The sequence below is a fragment of the Myodes glareolus genome, chromosome X (genome assembly GCF_982192425.1).
Source record: "Myodes glareolus chromosome X, mMyoGla1.1, whole genome shotgun sequence".
NCBI lineage: Eukaryota > Metazoa > Chordata > Mammalia > Rodentia > Cricetidae > Myodes > Myodes glareolus.
In genome coordinates, this window is record NC_142053.1 from 98146237 (window position 1) to 98166128 (window position 19892).

The 19892-nt window shown below is 41.2% G+C and overlaps 1 protein-coding gene across 10 annotated transcripts in view; it reads right to left on the reverse strand.

The window, feature by feature from the left end:
• Nucleotides 1–19892, reverse strand: part of Dmd (dystrophin) — a 2257783-nt gene that overhangs the window by 132594 nt on the left and 2105297 nt on the right. For 8 of the 10 annotated variants that reach the window (XM_085684598.2, XM_085684595.2, XM_087902601.1 and 5 more), the window contains one exon: nucleotides 5658–5719. In XM_085684598.2, coding sequence (XP_085540724.2) covers nucleotides 5658–5719 — 62 coding nt within the window. Of the gene's footprint in view, nucleotides 1–5657; nucleotides 5720–11287; nucleotides 11448–19892 lie in introns of those variants that run through there. The other 2 variants (XM_048449762.3, XM_048449761.3) reach the window with 1 other exon arrangement.

Consider the following 19892-nt stretch of genomic DNA (forward strand, 5'->3'; position numbering starts at 1 on the left):
ATTTGTAAGAATGCATTGCCTTCATTTTAGGGTTGGCAAGAGACTTGGCTCTAGAGGGGTTCCCAGGTGTCCACGGTGATGTTCCCAGCTAGGTCCTTGGGCAGTAGAGGAGAGGGTGTCTGAACTGGCCTTGTCCCATAGTCAGATTGATGACTATCTTGAATATCACCATAGAACCTTCATCCGGCGATGGATGGAGATAGAGACAGAGACCCACACCAGAGCACTGGACTGAGCTCCCAAGGTCCAGTAGAAGAGCAGAAGGAGGGAGAATATGAGCAAGGAAGTCAGGACCACAAGGGGTTGGTCCACCCACTGAGACAATGTGCCTGAACTAATGGGAGCTCACCAAAGTCAGCTGGACTGGGACTGAACAAGCATGGAATCAAACTGGACCCTCTGAATGTGACTGAAAATTGGGGCCAACTGAGAAGCCAATGCTAATGGCATGTACTGGATTTTAGGGATCCTAGTCTATTTGGATGCACACCTTCCTAGGCCTAGGACTTCCCACAGGGCAGGTTCCCCTGCCCTCTCTTAGGACTGGAGGGGGAGGAAGGATGAGTGAGGGAGCGGGAGGGAAATGGGAGGAGGGGAGGAAGTGGAAATTTTGAATGGTATTATTTATAAAGCAATAAAAATTAAAAAAAGAATGTTTTGCCTCTGTGTGCACATGTCTACCACATGTGTGCAGTGCTCTTAGAAGCCAGAAGAGGGTATAAGATTCCTGGAGGTGGAGTTACAGAAGACATTAAGCTGCTTTATGGGTACTGAGCACTGAACCTAGGTCCTCAGCCAGAGCAACCACTATTCTTAATTGCTGAGCGACCTCTCCAGCCTTTTACGTACTTACTATAACTATTTTGAATGTATGGGAGTCTGACAATATTTTCCCTTGTGACTAGGAAATTTGGGTCTCTATGTATAGCCTAAAAAGAGGGGAACTATCCATATTTCTAGCATTTGATGAAAGCCCATGTCAAAAAAGCCATTTTCTATTTATAAAGAGTAAAATAAAATTAATCTTCTTACATTTCTTTTAAATTAAAGAAAATTAGTACTGGGATCCCTCCCAGTATATGATAAGGCTATAATTCAGTGGTAGAAAAATTCCCTAGTATGTGCAAGGCCCTTGACAAAATCTCCAATACCTCACAAATAATGCTGTTCTTATGTTCTCTAACACTGATTTTTTTTTAGGTTTCTTTGTGTGTGCATGTGTGTACATGCATGAGTGAGTGTAGGGGTGTGTGTGTGTGTGTGTGTGTGTGTGTGTGCGCGTGCACGCTTGGGGATGTGTGTGAGTGCTAAAGCATGTGTGTATGCATGTACTCAGGGTGGAATACAACTCCTCAGGTATGCTAGGTAAGTAATTACTTTATTGCTGAGCTGCATCCTGTTATTGTAAAAATGTTTAAGCTGGCTTTTTTGTGTGTGATTGAATGGATATATTTAGAGCCTAAAAATACACGATACAATCTTCTTGAGCTTATTTACTTGACTAATCCTGCAAGAATCAGACTATTCAAACCAAAATTACCTATATGTTAGTATGTGTGGTGTTTCTACATGTTGTCTGCGTATATGTTGAACATGTATGTACATGTATGTATATATGAATAGTTGCTTCTGCTTTTCTATTCTGGATTTTCATTGTGTATGGAACTGTAGCTAGAGGGACACTAAAGAATGACATGGAGTCATCAATGATGAAACAGGAAACAATTTTAGGTGTCTAAATAAAATATGTTCATTGTAGAAAATCAGGAAGAAAGACTAAAAAAGAAAAGCTGTAGCAACTATTGACTTGAGGTGTCTAACACTAATAACTCGAGGAACATTTTACCTCTCATCATTTAATGCTCATGTGCTCATTTCCAGTCCTTACAGAGGTTTTTCATTTCTGATGTCATGCTGCTCATGTCTGAAGTAGGGGAAATCATTGAAGTCTTTTAATGGCGATACAGGGTACATGGATGTATGTTGAACCTTCTTGGGATTCTGAACAATGAGAAAATGGAAACTTCCATAAAAGTGGGTGTGTTTAGGAACATGTAACACTGCATGTGTATGGAGAACCACTGTAAGATGTTTGGAATTAGGGTACAGAAGGGTAAAGACAGTTTTGGCATTTTCACGGTATCACCGCAGACATGTAGTTCTGGCTTGCTTGGGAGGGAGGATTAGATGTGCTCTAAAACATGTGGCACAGCAGTCTACACAAGCACTTGGCCTGTCAGGATCGGACTACATCTGGAGACTTTGCGGGATTCTAGCGAGGTCAAAGCAAAAACTAAGAACTAGAGGGATAGCTCTTAAAGAAGGATAAATATAAGCCAACAACACAGACATTATAATCTGTGAAGGGGAGGAGCGATGTTGGCATTAAGTATAAAACAACACACCACCAGTGTTGAAGGCAAAACAATTGAAATTGATCATTCCATGGGTAAAAGGAATACCTGAAATCTAGGAATTTATCTTATCATTTTCAGAAACACCATGATTTGTTCAAAAAGAGTTATTCACGTAATCTGTCCTTAGGTACAACCGTAAATGTGGATATATTTATAAGAGGTATACACTAACCAATATGGCCATACTTTACTAAGAGAATAATAGCAATGAGATCACGGAATGCACTAACATAACACCTCGGTCAATTGCTACTATAGTCCCAAATGTTTGTGCACTCCTGATGAATCCGTCTCTGAGTCTGAATTCAACGTTTTAAGAGATGTTGAATGTTAATACCATCCACCATGCGGGGAAACTGTTGGTGTATCACATGAGTATGATATAGATGTGCAGGCCCTCAATAAATGAAAGATATTATTTGATACATAATCATTCGGACAAAGAGATGGTTTGCTGTAAAAGGGAAGTCTTGGAAGTACTAACTCTAAAAACAGAAAAACAAATATCAACACTTAGCTCATTTGTAAGATGTTTGTTATTAGGCCCGAAAGAAACAATTTCACAGGCATTTAGAATTGAATACAGAGTTATAGAGCTGCATTCTATTATATGCAAATCATGCCTCAATAAAGTTGATTTAATAAAAGGGAAACTTTACAATACATAAACTGCAAAATCACCTGCAAGTATAAAATGGCATTGCCTTCCAAAGTGGAATAATTAGCCCAAGGTCAAAAGTCATACTAAATATAAAATATGGATTTATCAACTATTCAGGCTACTGAGAAAACATTAATATAAAATGTACATAATTTTATTATACTTTATCTATATTAGTCACATAAATACATAAATATCTACATTTATATCTATATTAGTCAACCATGTTTGTAATATCTCATTACAGAATAAAAGTGAAAGAAAAGAATATGTAATCAAATGTAAATATGGCTACCATATGTTACTTTTACATAAAAAGGTTTTTAATACTGAATCACTCACAGAAAAATAGAGAAGTGTGTTTATACGTGTATGAAGTAGTGGGGATCAAACCAAAGGCTTCACAGAGAATATGAATATGGTCTACTACTAAGCTACATGTCCAGTCCAGTAAATTTGTTTGTAACTTTTTAAAGCTAGCTTAGTAAATACTAGTTAATTCTAAGGAGTAATTAATAAATTACTTGTTTTTTTAAAAAAGTTTATCCACATTTTTAAACTTGGAAAAATATGTTAATTCAATATTTATATATATATATTAATATATGTGTTTATAATTATTCTATAATTAGTATGTTAATTCTATAATTGATTTTTCAATTATAATATGACAACTAAAGATCATGGTAACCCGAGTAGAGTTGTATGTGGGCTCTCTAAATTACACATGATGTGATACTCAAGTTCTCTACATGCGGCACAAACAATCGAACATAATAATTTGAAATCATCTATGGGCCTGAAAATGTGGTACTTAAAGATGAACCAATCTTAATTTTATTTATTTACTTTAAATGTACACACATAACTACACTGAAATGATATACTATTACTTGAAATGGTTTGGAGAGTTCTGGCTAGTAGAATAACGGCTGGTATTTGGTTCTTCTGTTGTTTTTATTTGCATTTTCCAGACTTCTTGGAAGAAATTCTTATCACATATATTTTTTTAAAAATTAACTTTTTTGAGATAACTCACTTAGTAGTTCTGGATGGCCTGAATCTCACTATGTAGACCAGGCTGGCTTTTATTCCACAGAGATCTGCCTGCTTTAAAGTGTGTTAGAGACTCTGTGTCGTAGAGAGTTCTTGAAATGTGTGTTTTATCAAGCCCAACAAAATGCTTTTTTAAAGGTTGTTCTGTGGCTGATGATATCTCATTTATTTCTTAATGCTTCTAGACCTGCAATTCATCATCCAGTGAGAACTATGGCAGACATTGCATAGGTGTGATTTCCATCCCACCCCCCAATACACACACAGCTCTACATTTGTATACACAACTTATATGTAAAAAAAAGTATATGAAAGCTCTGATTCCCGTGGGTTTTATCACATCAACTTCATTTTGCACTTTGTAGGCGTTTTGTTTCCTGGCTTTGTTTACTAAGACAAGGGGTTTCACTGTGTAGCCTTCACTGGCCTGGAAAGATCTGTGTAGACCAGGCTGGCCTCCAACACACAGACACTTGCCAGCTTCTGCCTCTCGAGTGCTGGGATTAAAGTTGTGCACTAATCACCATACCCAGTGACCACATTAACTTAAGTCTTCAGCATTACTAGTTTATAATTTCAAATGAAAGCAGACCTGAAAGTAAAGAATGCATGTTTCTTTAAGTAAAACAAAATAATAAGTGAAAATCCAGCCACATCAGAGAATTCAGTTCAGATTAATCCCTACAAAGTCAAACAGAAAGAATAAACAACCAAGACCTAGAGAGTAGTATTATTTCTATATTGTTATAATGTATATCTGACTGAAGAGATGGTTCAGCATTTAAGAGCACTGGGTGACCTTTCAGAGGACCCTGTTTTGATTCCCAGCACCCAATATGGTGGCTCACAAATGTCTGCAACTCCAGTTCCAGAGGACCAGACATCCTCTTCTGTGCTGTTCAGGTAGCATGCACACACATGCCGCACAGAGATACATTCAGGCAAAATGCTCACACATGCAAAATAAATAGTAAAGCAAAATCTTGTAAAAATACAAAGGATGAAGGTTTAAATTCATAAATTTAGAACCTGTCAGACTTTCAAATAAAAATCCAATACACCAACGTAGAGAAATCGTTGAAAAGATCACAGTGATGACCTGAGAAGCCGGAGGCATTGTGAGCACCGGACAGGGGGCAGAAACCACTTTACATAGCATCTGTACCTTAGCAAAAGCTATCACTGCTGTTTCACAAGGAAGAAATCGACAGAAGTAACTTGAAACAGTTTTCTTGATGGTAAAAAAATGCCATAAATTGTAAGCGCTTTTCCATTCTCCTAGGCTGCAAACAAAGCTACTATTGACCTTTAGGCCTACTGAATTTGAAAGAATCAGTGATACTGTAAAGTTATTTTTGAAGATGAGAGTGTCTGCTAGCCAGCTACGACTAGCACGGTGTAGCTGCATAACCCCGAACCGATCTCCTGATATGTTTACACAACAAACAGCTTGCGTGCTACACAGTACCCTTAAAGTAAACTGCCATTTAACCTGAAGGAAGCGTGGCCCCCCGCGTCCTTACCTAAAGACTGGTAGAGCTCCGTCATTTTGGGATGGTCCCAACAAGTTGTTTGGGTCTCGTGGCTAAAACAGAGAATAGAGAGAGAGACTTTAGAATCTACAATGTGCAAGAGCTAAAGGAAGACAAATGGTTCTATGTCACATTGCTACTTCCAAGGACTTGCACAGAGTACTTCAAATCATCTTGCGTGCAGAAAGGCTCCTTTGTTTCCAGAGGGAAAGAGCAATACTAATATGATTAGTTCTAGAATCTGTTTCTTTTTCACACCCACACATTGAATGCACTACTGTTTTTGACAAATTTGACATTGACCTTGTTATATAAGAGGTCAGGGTTGCCTCATTTCTCCACTGTGAACATACAGAAAGGAAAATGACAATTGTCACTCAGCTCTGTCAGTCCCATCATTACAAATCACCTGATTTCTTCTTTGTTTCCTGGGCCCTCATTCCATTACTCTTTCTTTTCTATGGTCAGAGCTCATATCGGTGACAATTGTATTCCATTTCGCCTTAAGGCATATCGAGCACCCAGCTAAAATATCCATCCCATCATTCCCCTCCTTCCCATTACTTTGAAAATGCCTTTAAACTCGGCACTCCACAGACCACCTCGCTTCCTCCTAGATCTACTTAGACCTCAATGAAGCATTCACACTTCTCCATTTCTTAAAGTGTGGTTGCCTGCTATGAGCTCCTGCCACAAAGGGAACAAAACACCTTTGTTTCTCATTCAATGACATGAACAAACCCAGGAGAGATAACTACATATACTTTACCTTACTTTGGCCCATCTACATGAATCACCAGAGGATCGTATTTCCTGTTTTCAGAGATTACATGGTAAGCTCTGATAGACTAAAATGCAGCGTGGAACAATTATTTCAGCATTCATATGCCGAGCCTATTTATAATCTTTTAATGGGAAATGTGGGGACCAGAAAGGAAAGAAAGGGCTTAAATCTGGGCATGTCAAGGGGACCAGAAAGTACAGAGACCCCCACACCAAAGGAGGAGCTTGGGGAAGCAATAATGTCAAATGAACTCAGTATAGGTTTTGAACTTTGGGCTTTCCAGCCCAGAGGTGGTGTAATTTGAGGCAAGTGGACTCACCTGGCAAAGAGGCAAAGGCTTAACTGACATTGAGCACTGGCACATCTGAATACAGTCAATTTGCTACCATGTGGTGCCCGAGTTACCATTCTTTACAATAGAAGATGTGGAAGCTTAAGAACGGTCCTTCCCAGAGAACAGAAGCTATATTCACTTAAAAAGAAGCCCCAAACGAGAAACACTTCAAGGAGTTTGACAAATATAATCATAAATATCTTAAAGACATATGGAAATTGCCCAAACAGCACAACTTCAAAGAACATCCTCCCTCTGAGATTTACAGTTCAGTCGTTGAGCTGGAAAGGCTACTAAGAATCAATTCGCAAGAAAATGTTCACTTGTGAATGGCTCTCACTGCCTTCCAAGTGGGTCCATTTCTGTGTCCCTGTTCTGCACAGAAAATTCACATTGTGGAGCGTGTCAATCAGGGCTATCAGCTGAGGGCACGTAACAGAGTGACATGGAAGCCGTGCAGAGTAAAAAGAGCAAGGGAGGCGGCAGACACTTTAGGAAGGTTTGGGAAAGCCCATGACCACGCTGGTTTATGATGTCGAGAAGGAGTGGGTGGGACTGGTACTTTATATGCACAGCACAAGGAGGCTGCAGCTTGCAGCTTGATGGAAAAAGTGTTGCTTGTTCTCGAGTGATTTGTAGCTCAAAAGTGCCTGTGTCTCCCCATTCCACAGACAAGGGCTCCATCCTGAATTCCAGCTTCTTCCCCTTCCAAAGCCCACAGAGATGTAAGCACTAGTGAGACAAAAAGGGGAAAGATGGAAATGTCCACACCGATGAACCTTACTAGACACACGGTGCAATAACAATGTCCCTTTTCCAGGACATTGGGTCGACTATGACATCTTTAATGGACCTGTAGGAAACGGTCTGGCTAAGCTGATAAACCTGACCAGGCATGGACACACGACCACTCTGAAAAGCAAGAGAAACAGGGCAATGAGATAAACTTGGAGCAAATGGAGTTCTTAAAGGAATGAGAACTGTGCAGAGCTTCCAGCAGAACTCCAGAGAGAGAGAGTGTGCTAACGGGAGCTGATGGATCCTCCATGCCTCACGTCCGGACGACAAATAAACCAAACAAGACAGGGAGCAAGCTTGTGTTTATCAACACACCTATATGCCTAGTCTTTTAATGACAGACATAGAGCAGGCTAAAAATTATGAAAAGGGTGTTCGAAATTATATTTTACTGATCAGTGCTCAACAAAATTGGAATTCCCCTTGAGAGAAGACGGTAGACACTGCCGGCCCCATCTCACCCTTCCTGATTTCTCCGGTAGGTACTATTCTTCCACCTACCTGAGATTCCAGAGTACTGGAATAAAAGAGCTAACAGAACTCCTCAAATAACTCCCCAAATCAACCTTTTAATCTTCCTCCCCTCCAAGAAACAAACCTTTCCTTTTCAAGCAACATAAAGTAACTAGAAAAGCAGATTTAGATTTCACCTGTGCCGTCTTAGCTTCACTTCAACTGCAAGGCAGCACTCAGAGAAGGAAATGGGAAGGAGAGAGGAATAAGGGGTACGATCAGTCCTCAAGGAGAGAGGAATAAGGGGTACGATCAGTCCTCAAAGCCAGAAAGATAATCACTGCAACATTTAACACTAATATGTTCGGCAAACGTCGCTGAATGAACATCAAATTGAGGGATAAGAACCAAATATTCACTTCCGTCCACGTGAGAATTTTGTATCTGGGGTGAACAGCCCTATAGGGACACACTAAACCTCTTCCCTCAAAAGACAGGAATACAATGGTAAGTACACATTTGCCTTGCTCAGATCTATATTCTGTCTTGAAGGACACACTAATTTGGGGGGAGGTAGAGGTAATCAGTTTGGATTTTACAGTTTGTTACTCTGTGACTGTCTTTAAAAAAAAACAAAAGAAAATTCTCATGTTCTTCAAGATGGGTAACTCACATGTACCTGGAATATACAGATACATAGTTAAATATGGCCTTCTCTTTACACATCAGGAAAACACTGCCCATATATATATATATATATATATATATATATATATATATACCATTTCCAACAAAAGAGGATATTCTGAAACCTGTTCCCAAGTTATTGAGTACATCTTTGTTCAGCCTTCCTGAGAACAAGGGTGTTCAATATAGACCACAAGTCTTTCTGGACATTAACACTGACACTGACGACACCCACAACCCTGCAAACCTTCCTGAAATCTTTGAAACCTGCTATTGATTTTGGCCCCACAGATTCCAAACCCACGCATCAGCTACACCTCTCTGAGCAATCCCCGACCTGCCAACCCCCAGCCTACGTGTACAAACCACAAAGAATCTCTCGTTTCCTTTTATTTGACGCTGTGATAGAAATTAAAATACTAAATCACTGGTTATGACAAAAGATCCTAGCAACACCTACTTGTCAATAACCAGAAATGAAAGCATTACTCTACTAAGCATAGGGTTGACCTAATTTCCTACCGAAGAATTTACATTTTCTTTCACCTTTTTTAGTTTCAAGTAGTGTGCAAGGTTATTATAACCGCCTTGGAGCTGGTACTGCTGGCAGTGCTAAAATAATCAGACTTATTGGAATTGCTTTTGTAGTTTCTTAAAAACAAACATTAGACACATAAAAGTAACAAATATCTACGGCATTCACTGAGGAAATGGCAGTCGCCTAATTAAAGTAAGATTTCTTTTGCAATCACTGTTATTTGGTACTGAAAATATTCTATATTCTTTCCACTATTTCCCAGGGATGAACTAATCACTATGCACCATTGTAAAAAAAAAAAAAAAAAAAAGAAAGAAAAAAAAGTAGCCTTCTCTTGTCTCTTGTGTTTTGAGGAGGATTAGGGTTGGCTTCATATATAATCTGGAGCACACTGACACACACACACACACACACACACACACACAGAGGGAGGGAGAGAGAGAGAGTTCCCCTTTAATCTGGAGATCAGCCTCTTTCTAGAAGAACCTTGGCATTTGCATGTTGAATTGTTGAACTTGGCTAGTCGGCTGGAATACTGGCAGGGTAGGGTGGGATGGGAAATATATTTAGAAGTTTCTGCTACTGTGGGGAAGGGACTTCAGTGGCTATGCGTCAATCTGAGCATCAGAAACACTGTTCTGGTTCCCATTTCTTGTTCTCAGAGATATTCAACATTTTATTCTGTTAGGTTCAACTCAGGGCAAAGATGATGGCCTTGGTGGCTGTTCCAGCTGTTACTTGTCCTCCCAGTTCTATTTGCTTTTCAGGGTTTTCCTCCCACCCACCCTCAACTTTGGCCAAGGCAATTGCACTCCAGGGGTCGTGTCCAGCGCAAGATCAAACAATGACAAGGGGAAACAATTCCACGGTGCTCAAGGGTCAGAAACCTTCCAAATAACTGTGTTGTCTCATTTGCTCCTCTCGCTTCTTTAGGAGCGAGGGTATCCTCCCTAGAAGGTTTAGAACCAGGAAATAAAAATATCTAGGCAAAAAAAAGATGATGGGGTGACAAGGACAGACAGGGGAAGTAAGCTCAGGGGCGAGGAAGAGCATATTGGTAGAGAAAAAAAGAATGTAGATTTCATTTAAAGACTTTAGTTTATTACTTAAACCAGAAGATGGATTTTTTCCTTGATATTAAATCATTTTATAATAACACTACGCTCCCTTAGACAATTAAACCCCTTCAATTTCAGTTTCAAACTTAACTTCAAATTTAATTGAGATAAGCATTGTCTTGCCCTTTCCACTGTGATAAGATTAAGAATGACAAACTTTGCTATAGACAACCTGGAGAAGCAGAAAAGTCGCCATGAAATGACTCCACTCTGAACCTCAAAAGAAGCCCAAGAAATAAACAAATAATTATAACAGTAATCAAATAAAAACCCCAACCCCTCAAGCCTCTCTCTTTCTTCTCTCGGTCAATCCCTTGACTTTCTAGGTTTTAATTGTTCTTGTTTTCTTTATTTCTCCAAGTCCTGAAGAATGGAATAAGCACAGGAGAAAACGCAGAGAGGGAAATGTCAGTTAGAATCCTCGGAAGAAATCAGGCAGAAAGTTGACCTTTTGGCACTTAGCAGTGCAATGCAAGGTAGAACCGCGTGCGCCCCTTCCTCCTGCCAGGTCCAAAGGCGATTTGGGGGAACAGCCCGCCTAGTTCATGTTCACACCTGCAGCTCCGGAAAGGAGCAAAAAGCTCCCCGGGCCCGATCCCCACGGGAGGAGCGGTCTGTCCCTCTCTGGGCAAAGGGAGAAATCCGCTTTAGCTCTCCGAGCCTGTCCCAGCAGCCAGGAAGGAGCTGAGTAGCGAACACTGGCGCCGGGGTGGAAGCCTGGGGGGACGCACCTGCAGAGGCTCCCAGGACTGGTGGGAGAGCTGCCCCGATGTCTGGGTCTAGCCTACACCAGCCACCACCAGCCACCACCGCCTCTGGTCCAAGTTTTGCCTTCTCCTGGCAGCAGCTCGTGCCACAAGTGCACGAATTGAGGGGACAGGAGGGGGTCGGGGGCTATGAACCACTTACCCTTTGAGCTGTTCCCTCATGGTTGTAAGCGTTTCACAGGCAGACAGGGGCGGGAGCTTAGCGTGGAGGAGTAAGCTTGCCCAAGCCGCCGGGCTTCCAGAAAGTCGAGCGCCGCCGCCCAGGCTCGCAGCCTAAAGCACTGCGGAGGAGCCGGGCTGGCTGGCGGGCTGGCGGGCGGGCCGGACGGGGAGGGGAGGTGGGGGGAGCTATGTGCAGACGGGGCGGGGCCGCGCAGGGCTCCGCCCCCACCTAAGAACCTGGGAACCTGGACAGCCAGGGACTGTGAGCGCTTTCAAAACAGAATAGAAAAAGAGAAAAAGAAAAGAGATTAAAAGGATATAAACAAAGACCGAAAGGAGTTGAAGGTAGACCCAGGAACCTGGAAGCCACATGTCCCCTTGCCAGCATCTGGCAAGGCAACTTGTTGCCTAAATAAATGACCTAGGTGCAAATGACCTCATCGCAGATAATTAGTGTGTGGGCTTGGAGTTTTCCTTTTAGAAAATGAAAGAAAAAAATAATTATCACATGAGAAAGTATTCACCTCACTCCCCCACCCCTTCATCAGTAGAAAATTAAAGGGATGGGGTAGGAAAACATGAAATCCAAACCTGTCCTACTGAATCATTTTTTTAAATGAGGTGGGGTCTCTCACTTAGTTCTCACTGTCTGGGAATTCACTTTGTAGACCACGCTGGCCCCGAACACACAGAGAGCCACCTGCTTCTTTCTACTTAGTGCTGGTATTAAAGGTGTGCATTACAATGCCTGGCTACACTGGATTCTTAAGAAACGTTTATGTTGGTGATATAGCATCGGTTCTCAAAATGTACTTCTAGGACTAACAACAGTTCCACCATCATCTACACAGTTCTTAGAAATGGAAAAAAAAAACAAAAAACAAAAACCCAGGACCCCAATCTGGATCTACCAAAGCAAACACTGAGCACACTAAAGTTGGAGAGGCACCGAAACAGAGACACAGGACAGTACCATCAGTGGTTTAGTCTTGAAGTATTAGGAAAAATCTGGAAGGATCACTTTTCCAGTACAGTACTGGATTGGAAAAGACATTAGGCTTGATGGCCCAGTGTGACTTGTATCAGAAGCTGCAATAGGAAGAAGGTACAGTTTAACTACACCCAACTGTTCAGAGCTTGGAAACATTCCCAACAAAAGAAAACTTTCATTAGCACAAGAATTTTCCACAATCTCCATATCTTCATATTTTAGACTTGGAGGAGTTGCTCTGTGTTTTCATTGTTTCTCTTTGTTCCTTTCTTGGCCTTTTTATCTTTCAACCATTTGTTTTTCACTCTTCTGGTGAATTCATCTACTTAAGTCTACACTTTAAATATATTCCTTTCTATTATTTTAAAAATCTTCTTTTCTCCCCTCTGCATTTTTACTTAGATTGTTTGACCTGAAAGGACTGGCAGCATCCATTTCTGCGTATTGGTATGCCACGGCACAGCAAGGAGGCAGAAAGGAAAAATGAAATTTGAGGTTTCTTTATTACCTTTGACAAAACAGATAAAAATATTGACGCTATCACTAAAACTATGTGCCCGTAGGTAAGACTGGTGTTGCTATTTTAAAACAAACATGGTGCTTCTGGCATTTCCCCTCAAAGACTAGGGCTGCCTTTGCAGTACTGTAGCAATTCTGAGCGAGTGAACTGCAGAGGTGCTGCTGGTGCGGCCAGGGGAGGGTCTACTCAGACTTATTTGGGGTGAGGGTGTCCCTAGGTCTAAAAGTAGATTCCAGGTCTGCCTCTTTCTTTCTCTGGAGTGGAGGGATTAGTGGCCTTTGATGAGAAAGTAGTAGCTTTTGCGGTAAATCATTCAGAGTAATCGTTATGTCAATGCTGGCGATCACTTAAATATTGTTTACTGTAAGGAGAAGATCCAAACAGCACAGCACGGACACTTGTAAATATTAGAAATCAATCGACTAAAGATCTGCAACCCCTGTGTGATGAGGCTCACTGTCAGTCCCTTTTCGTTGTTTTTTGTTGCCTGGTTGCTGGTTTTACATTTTAGTGAGCTGCTCAATATTCAGGAATTCTGCTGTTTCTCTAAACTATAAATGGGAAAGTCTATTTTTCCACTATCCAATTAGAGAACTACTAAGAATGAATTGTCAGGGAAAAGAAAAAGAATAGAAAACAGAATCACTATTCAGAATTTTTAAAAATTTGACAGATGGTAATTCTCAAAAATATAGCATTAAGTCCTTTTTTAGACTTGAGTTATAAGCACTTAAGCACTGGTTCCAAATCTTGATATTATTTTAGAAAATACTGAAAGTATTATTAAGGAATGACATGGGCATCAAACTGCTTTGTTGTTGATTTCAGCCATATTAGGAGTTTTGATTAGTAAGTAAAGGTATTTTTTAAAGCACACAGTTGTCTCATCTCCATTATATGTGTAAATTACATAGTGATATTATACGTGTGTGTGTGCACGTGTGTGTGCATGTGCACGCGCACATGCATGCTCATGCATGTGTGTGCATATGGTTTATTTAGAGTAGTTGTTTTATATTATTCTTAATTTTGTGTGGCATGGGGAATTGAACCCATAATTGCCACTAAGCTATGTCACAATCTTTCCTTATTATTATCACCGTTATTGTTGTTGTTTTGTTTTGATTTGAACCACAGACCAGAAAAGGATGCAAAGTTCTGCCTTGAGAAAAAAAATCAAGTTGAAAACCTGACTACAGGTCCTACCATGAATGAGCTCCTTGCTTCGCCATCCCAACCAGAACGTGGTGGTGCAAGAGCTGGAATTAGCAAGCCTGTTTCGAAGAGTTATGAGATTGGCTATTCTGTTGCACTGCCACAGACTGAGCCTCTCTTATCATGAGAAACGTCTGTGTTTTCTTTAGTGTGCAAAGGCAAGTGAACTTGGTAGAAATATCAGGAAAAACTGAATGAGACACGAAGGGGTCAAGAAGGTGATTGAGCAAACATTCCCATAGCTAAATAACATTCCTCTTTGGATCACTTAAACTTTGCTTGCACCTTCGAAAACCTAGATCTATAGCCTAAGAGATTGGGCTTATTCACCTATTCCGTGTTCTCTTCTCTGCTCTGTGCCCCTAGGAAGCTGAACCTCTGGGGAATCAGGCTCTTTTGCCCTTTGATTTCCGCTCACTTTCAACCAGTGGGAGGCAGTGATGAAAGGCCCGTGGAAGAAGATGAAAGGGAAGAGAGCAAGTGATAGCTAGGTATTTATTTCTCCAGCTCCCTCCTGCTGACCCCTGGCCTGGAAGTATCTGGGTTCTTTGACTTGCAGCCTCATTGGGCAATCTTTCCCTTCAGGTCCAGCATTACACAGGTGCCCCAAGCCGTCCCTTCCCTTTGTGCCCTTGCACAATTTTACCATTCCTTGTTGTATGCCCACCTTGCCCAAATCTTTGAAATAGTTTTTTCATTATACTGCCTTCAGGTACCCACGCCAAGTATACCGTGTTTCTATTTGAATGCTTCCCAGCCCAAGCCACCTTCTAGAGCAATGAATTGGACACTGAGGGTCAGATAGATAGCAAAACACAATTTTACCCCTTGGGGTGGAAAAGCAGACTAAACAGTCACTACTGGGCAATTGTTTATATAAAGCTCCTATTAGGCCCACAAAAAGTCACATCAAAATCAAATTGATAATAGGAATAGGTGCAAAGGAAAACAAACTCGATTCTTTCCAAGAGTTTTGGTGGTCTATTTGCCTTCAGGAGGGAATGGCAACACAGGAGTTACAAAAAAAAAAAAAGGCAGAACTGCTGTAGAACCCTAGAGTTGATCTGCACCTGAAGGGTGTGGGGAAGCTTCCGAAAGAGGAAGGAGTGTGGCTACAAATGTGGCTTTCTCACTGCTGTGATGGCTGGATCAGAAGACAAGCTGGAGTTAGACCAGCAGGTACAAGGTTACTGCAGTATAAGGGGGATCTGAGGGAACCGTGCTAGTGTCTGAGGAAGAAGAAATCCCAATATAAAGTCGTCAGTAAAAGATCCCTGACTGACTAGATGTGCACACAGAGAAGAAAGAAGGAAGACGGCAGTCCTAAACTCACCGGCCTCACAGGAAGAATAGTCCACACACCACCAACATGATATTCTCACCTTCTAATTTAACTGGTCCTGGGCATTGGTATTTTTAAGGCTCTCTGGGAGAAGCTAACATATAACCAGGGATAAGGCCTTGTCTTAGAGTTCTATTGCTGTAAAGAGACACCGTGGCAATGGTAACTCTTACAATAGGAAGCATTTCCTCGGGCTGGCTTACAGCTCCAGAGGTCTAGTCCATTATCAACATGGCAGAAGCAGACAGCATGGCAGAAGGTCTAGTCCATTGTCAACATGGCAGAAGCAGATAGCATGGCAGAATGCAGTCACAAATGTTGGAGAAGTAGGTGAGAGGTACATGCTGATGTGCTGGCCAAAACTCTAAGCTTGGCATGAGCTTTTGAAACCTCAAGCCCACCCCACCCCCATTGACACACTTCCTCCAAACAATGCCACCCCTCCTAACTGTTCTACTCCTCAAAGAGTGCCCCTCCCTCACGACTAAGCATTCAGATATATGAGCCTCTGGGTGCCATTGTTACTCATACCACTACAGGCTTCCTATCCCAAGGTGGATCCAAAACTGAATGGATGATAGTCACCAAGCAAGAAATGTCACAACAGGTTGGGGGGGGGGGACAGGACGGATGATAAGTTAAATATCTCCCACCATGAGGTAAACAAAGATAGTCGTGTGGTGGAAAGAGTAAAGGTGCTTCCGAGTTAGTTGCTGACCCTTTCAATTTGGGGCTTAGATGGATGATCATTTGGATTGGAGTTACGCTTTGGAAATGTCAGTATTGTAGGAATATTAGGTTTAGACATAACCATTTGGTGACAAGTATGAAGGGTCAAGTACAGAAGCCAGGCTTCTCTAATATTCGATAAGTACATATTAGGTTTTTTTTTCTTTTCTAGGCTACTTGTAATTTATTTTCAATGTTACGCCAACGTCAGCAGTGTAAAACTGATTGGTAGAATAAGAAAATGACAACGAATGGGTTTACAGGACAGTCACCAGGAAGGTGGCCCTAAGGAACATTCCCATTCCCTAAGAGTCAGCTTGCTCTAAGAGTCCTTGTGTGTCTTTTATTTGCTGCAGCCAATGTTACATTTAATCTGTATCATTTTGTAAAAACCCATTCAGAGGATAGGTATTGCTTCAAGTAAGTAATGCATATCTTATAGTAAAATGTCAACACCTGTATATGCAGTAAACATACAATATCTCTATGTTTCTCTTCGCACCGTGTAAGCTCTAGCCAGAGACCATGAATCAGACTTCTAACAAATGCTTACAATAACGGTGAATCACTGCCACTTAGGGCAAAGGTGATGGCCTGCTAATTAAAATACGTCTAACAATGCCTCTAGATCATTGTTAAACCATCAGCAGCAACTCTGCAAGCTCTTCTTTCAGACCCAGAGCACATCATCCTCCCACAAAAGCTCATTCTCCCCCCCCCCCCCAGGCCTTTCCTTTGCAGGGAGGCAGAATAAGCCAGGCCACAGAAAGTTTTCTGAGGCGGCTGCCAGCTACACCAGAGATTTCACCAGACAGGTTCCAGATAAAGTCGAACTCTCCTTCAACTGCAAGCAGTTTTCACTTAATACGATCTCTCAAAGCTCCACAGAGCCACCGATATCAAGCTGAACATCTAAAAAGATGTGAAGTTTAGCATCTTCACTAAAATAGAGGCACACTTCATTAACCTCAGAGGCCGGTAGTGGCTTAGTGGGAAAGAATCGGCGTGCCTATTAGCCTGGAAGCTATAGCACTACCAGGCTTTTACAAACTACATCACCTTCTAAAAATGGAGAACTGGTTAAGGTGGTTCAAGTATATCTGCTACAACATTCCTGGTCCACCTTAACAGCTCAGAGCTGTAACTATTTGTCTGCCTTTCCCAAGCTGATTGTGCCAAATAGCAGGAATTTCAAAACTAGGCAGAAATTCTGACACTCTGCATAATCTCTCTTCCTCTTCAGCTACAAATAAGGCTTTGTATTCGATTAGACGCACAGCAGGTGAAAGCCCCAATTAGTGAATTCATTCTGGGACCTCTCTACCTTCCTCCCACACACAACCAGACTTTAGAAAAACAATAACGGTTGTGATAGTCTTTTCTCAAATCATAAATTAACCCTTAGATCTACCCGATGAAGAAGAATTATCATTGCAAAAGGTTGATTAGTTTTTTTTCTTCTTGACTTCACAGTTGGGGTTAGAGACAATTTTGCTTTACCAGAATTGACTGTTGTTTTTTTTTTTCCACAAATGTGCTCAGATTTTCAGATCAATCCAGAAATTGCAGGGTTTTTTTCTTCCTAACTGAAAACTCACAGTGCCAATATTATCTAAAGGATGATTGATGAATAGTCTGCTACAAGAGAGAATTACTTTTAAGCTAGATTCATATTGTGGTATATTTGCGATGAGAAATATTAAATTTTAGTGTAAGCAGTAGTCCACTTTGGCCTAAGGAAGTACACAAAATCTATATGTCATACTTTGTAAATACTTATTTGTCAAAAAAAATCATCATTGAGCAAGGAGAGAGGTTTTGTTTGAACATTCAAAAATTGAGACAGCTTTAGCTTTTAGAGTGATTTACTTATACTTTGTCAGTTGCTTTTTTGGAAATAATTCACGACCCAGTTTTATTTATGAGCAGATGATTTAAAGAGAACAGCTTTGTCTTTTCTAATTGTTTTAGCACTGTCACTGTTCTTGAAACAAGTCTTGACTTATTATCCACAAGAAAATACTGCACATACATCAAATAGCAACACAGCTTTTGCAAACACTCATCTGTTGCGGTCAGTGGCTCATTTCATTCTGAGACTTCTTAATTAAAATGCAAAGTTCTCCATACATGCCTCCCTATATTGCCCTTTTCTGAAAATTCTCGAATTTCATAAAAAATGCTAAATGACAACCTAAGCATTATTAATACGTATGATTTGGTTCTTGAGATTGGGCAAACAATGGAATTGCCAGTCAATTAAGTGAACAAGAAAGACATCTTAAATTGAAACAGATAAGGGAAATGCAATATTCTAATAGTGCAGATGAAGACACATTTTTTTCCTTTAAGACGCATCTCTCCAAGCATTATGTCTTATCAAAAGCAGCTTTTTTGATGCATAGCAAGTGTAGCTGCTTTTGATGCCTTATGCATCAAGATGCAGAGCAGAGACCAGGTCAAATTTGCCCCTTCGGAGCCACCCACTCAACACTTGCTGGGTAAGTAATTTAACCACTTAGGGGACATTTGTTAACTGCTCTGTAAAAACACCGATGCTATTGAACAGGAACAGATTATGGGTCAAAATCACACAATGACTTCAAAAGGGGTTGGAAGCCTGGGGACTACTGTGTTAATGGAAAGGGGCCTGCTGCACAGGTGTGACTCCTCAGAAGCCAATCTGCTATGTTCAAGTCTACTGCTTCAAAGAAGTGACCGGCCTGCTCCAAGTGCCCCTCCGTCCTTCCTCCTCAGTTGTGTTCAAAAGGAGCCTGCCTTCCTTCCTTGCTTGCTTGTGGTGTCATTACGGTTTGGATATGACAGAAAACTAGGTGTGGTGATGCATACCCATAATCCCATTTACTCTAGAGAGGCAGAAGCAGCAAAACTATCAGTTCACGCCCAGCTTGGTCTACGAAGTCAACCTCTGTTTGAACATAGTACACCACAGAATAGAAACAGATTCAGTGTCTTCGTTTTAGCTTTTCGTCTTAGATTGTGATTGGGGGGGGGGTGAGAGGCCCGAGCGACTCAGGCCCTCCCCTCTCAGCAGTTTACAGAAGGACCCTTTCTTGTTTTGTTTTGTTTTGTTTTCTTTTGTTTTAGTAGGCATGCCAGTTCTCTGGAGGGAACTAGGGAAATGCTGTACCAGTCAGTGAACTCAAGGTCATCCTGCAATGTATAAGGAGACCTTGTCTGCGGCAACTACCTCCAGGACAAGGTAGAGCGAGTAAGGAGACAGTTCCTTACAAGACAATTCATAGCCACCGTCTAAGATATGCAGAAATTTTACAGTATTTGCTATTATTCTGTTGGTATAAGTGTTAAACCATGAATCTTATTCAGACGTGTTTTAAGAAAAAGGTGTATCCAGGTTCGTGTTTTCAGATAGCAGGATTCTGAGAGAGACAGTGAATACTGATTTGGGAGGTATCAGCGGGAGAAAAAGCAGTCTTTGATGGAGGCCTCTTGGTGGCAGGGTTTTTTTAAATTTTTTTTAAAATTTATTCTTCTCTCATATATTTCATCCGATAGAACTTTCCTCTCCCTCCTTTCCACTTAGTCCCTGCCCCACCCCACCTCTGCCCCACTGGCACCGGCTCCTCCTCCTTTCCCTTCCGAATGTGGCAGGCATCCTAGGGGTAACAACCAAATATGGCACATCAAGTTACAAAAAGATTAGGAAGCTCCCCTCTTATTATGGCTGGACAAGGCAACCTCGTAGGAAGAACGGATCCCAAAAGCAGGAGCAGGAGTCAAAGACAGCCCTGCTCTCGTGGAGTCCC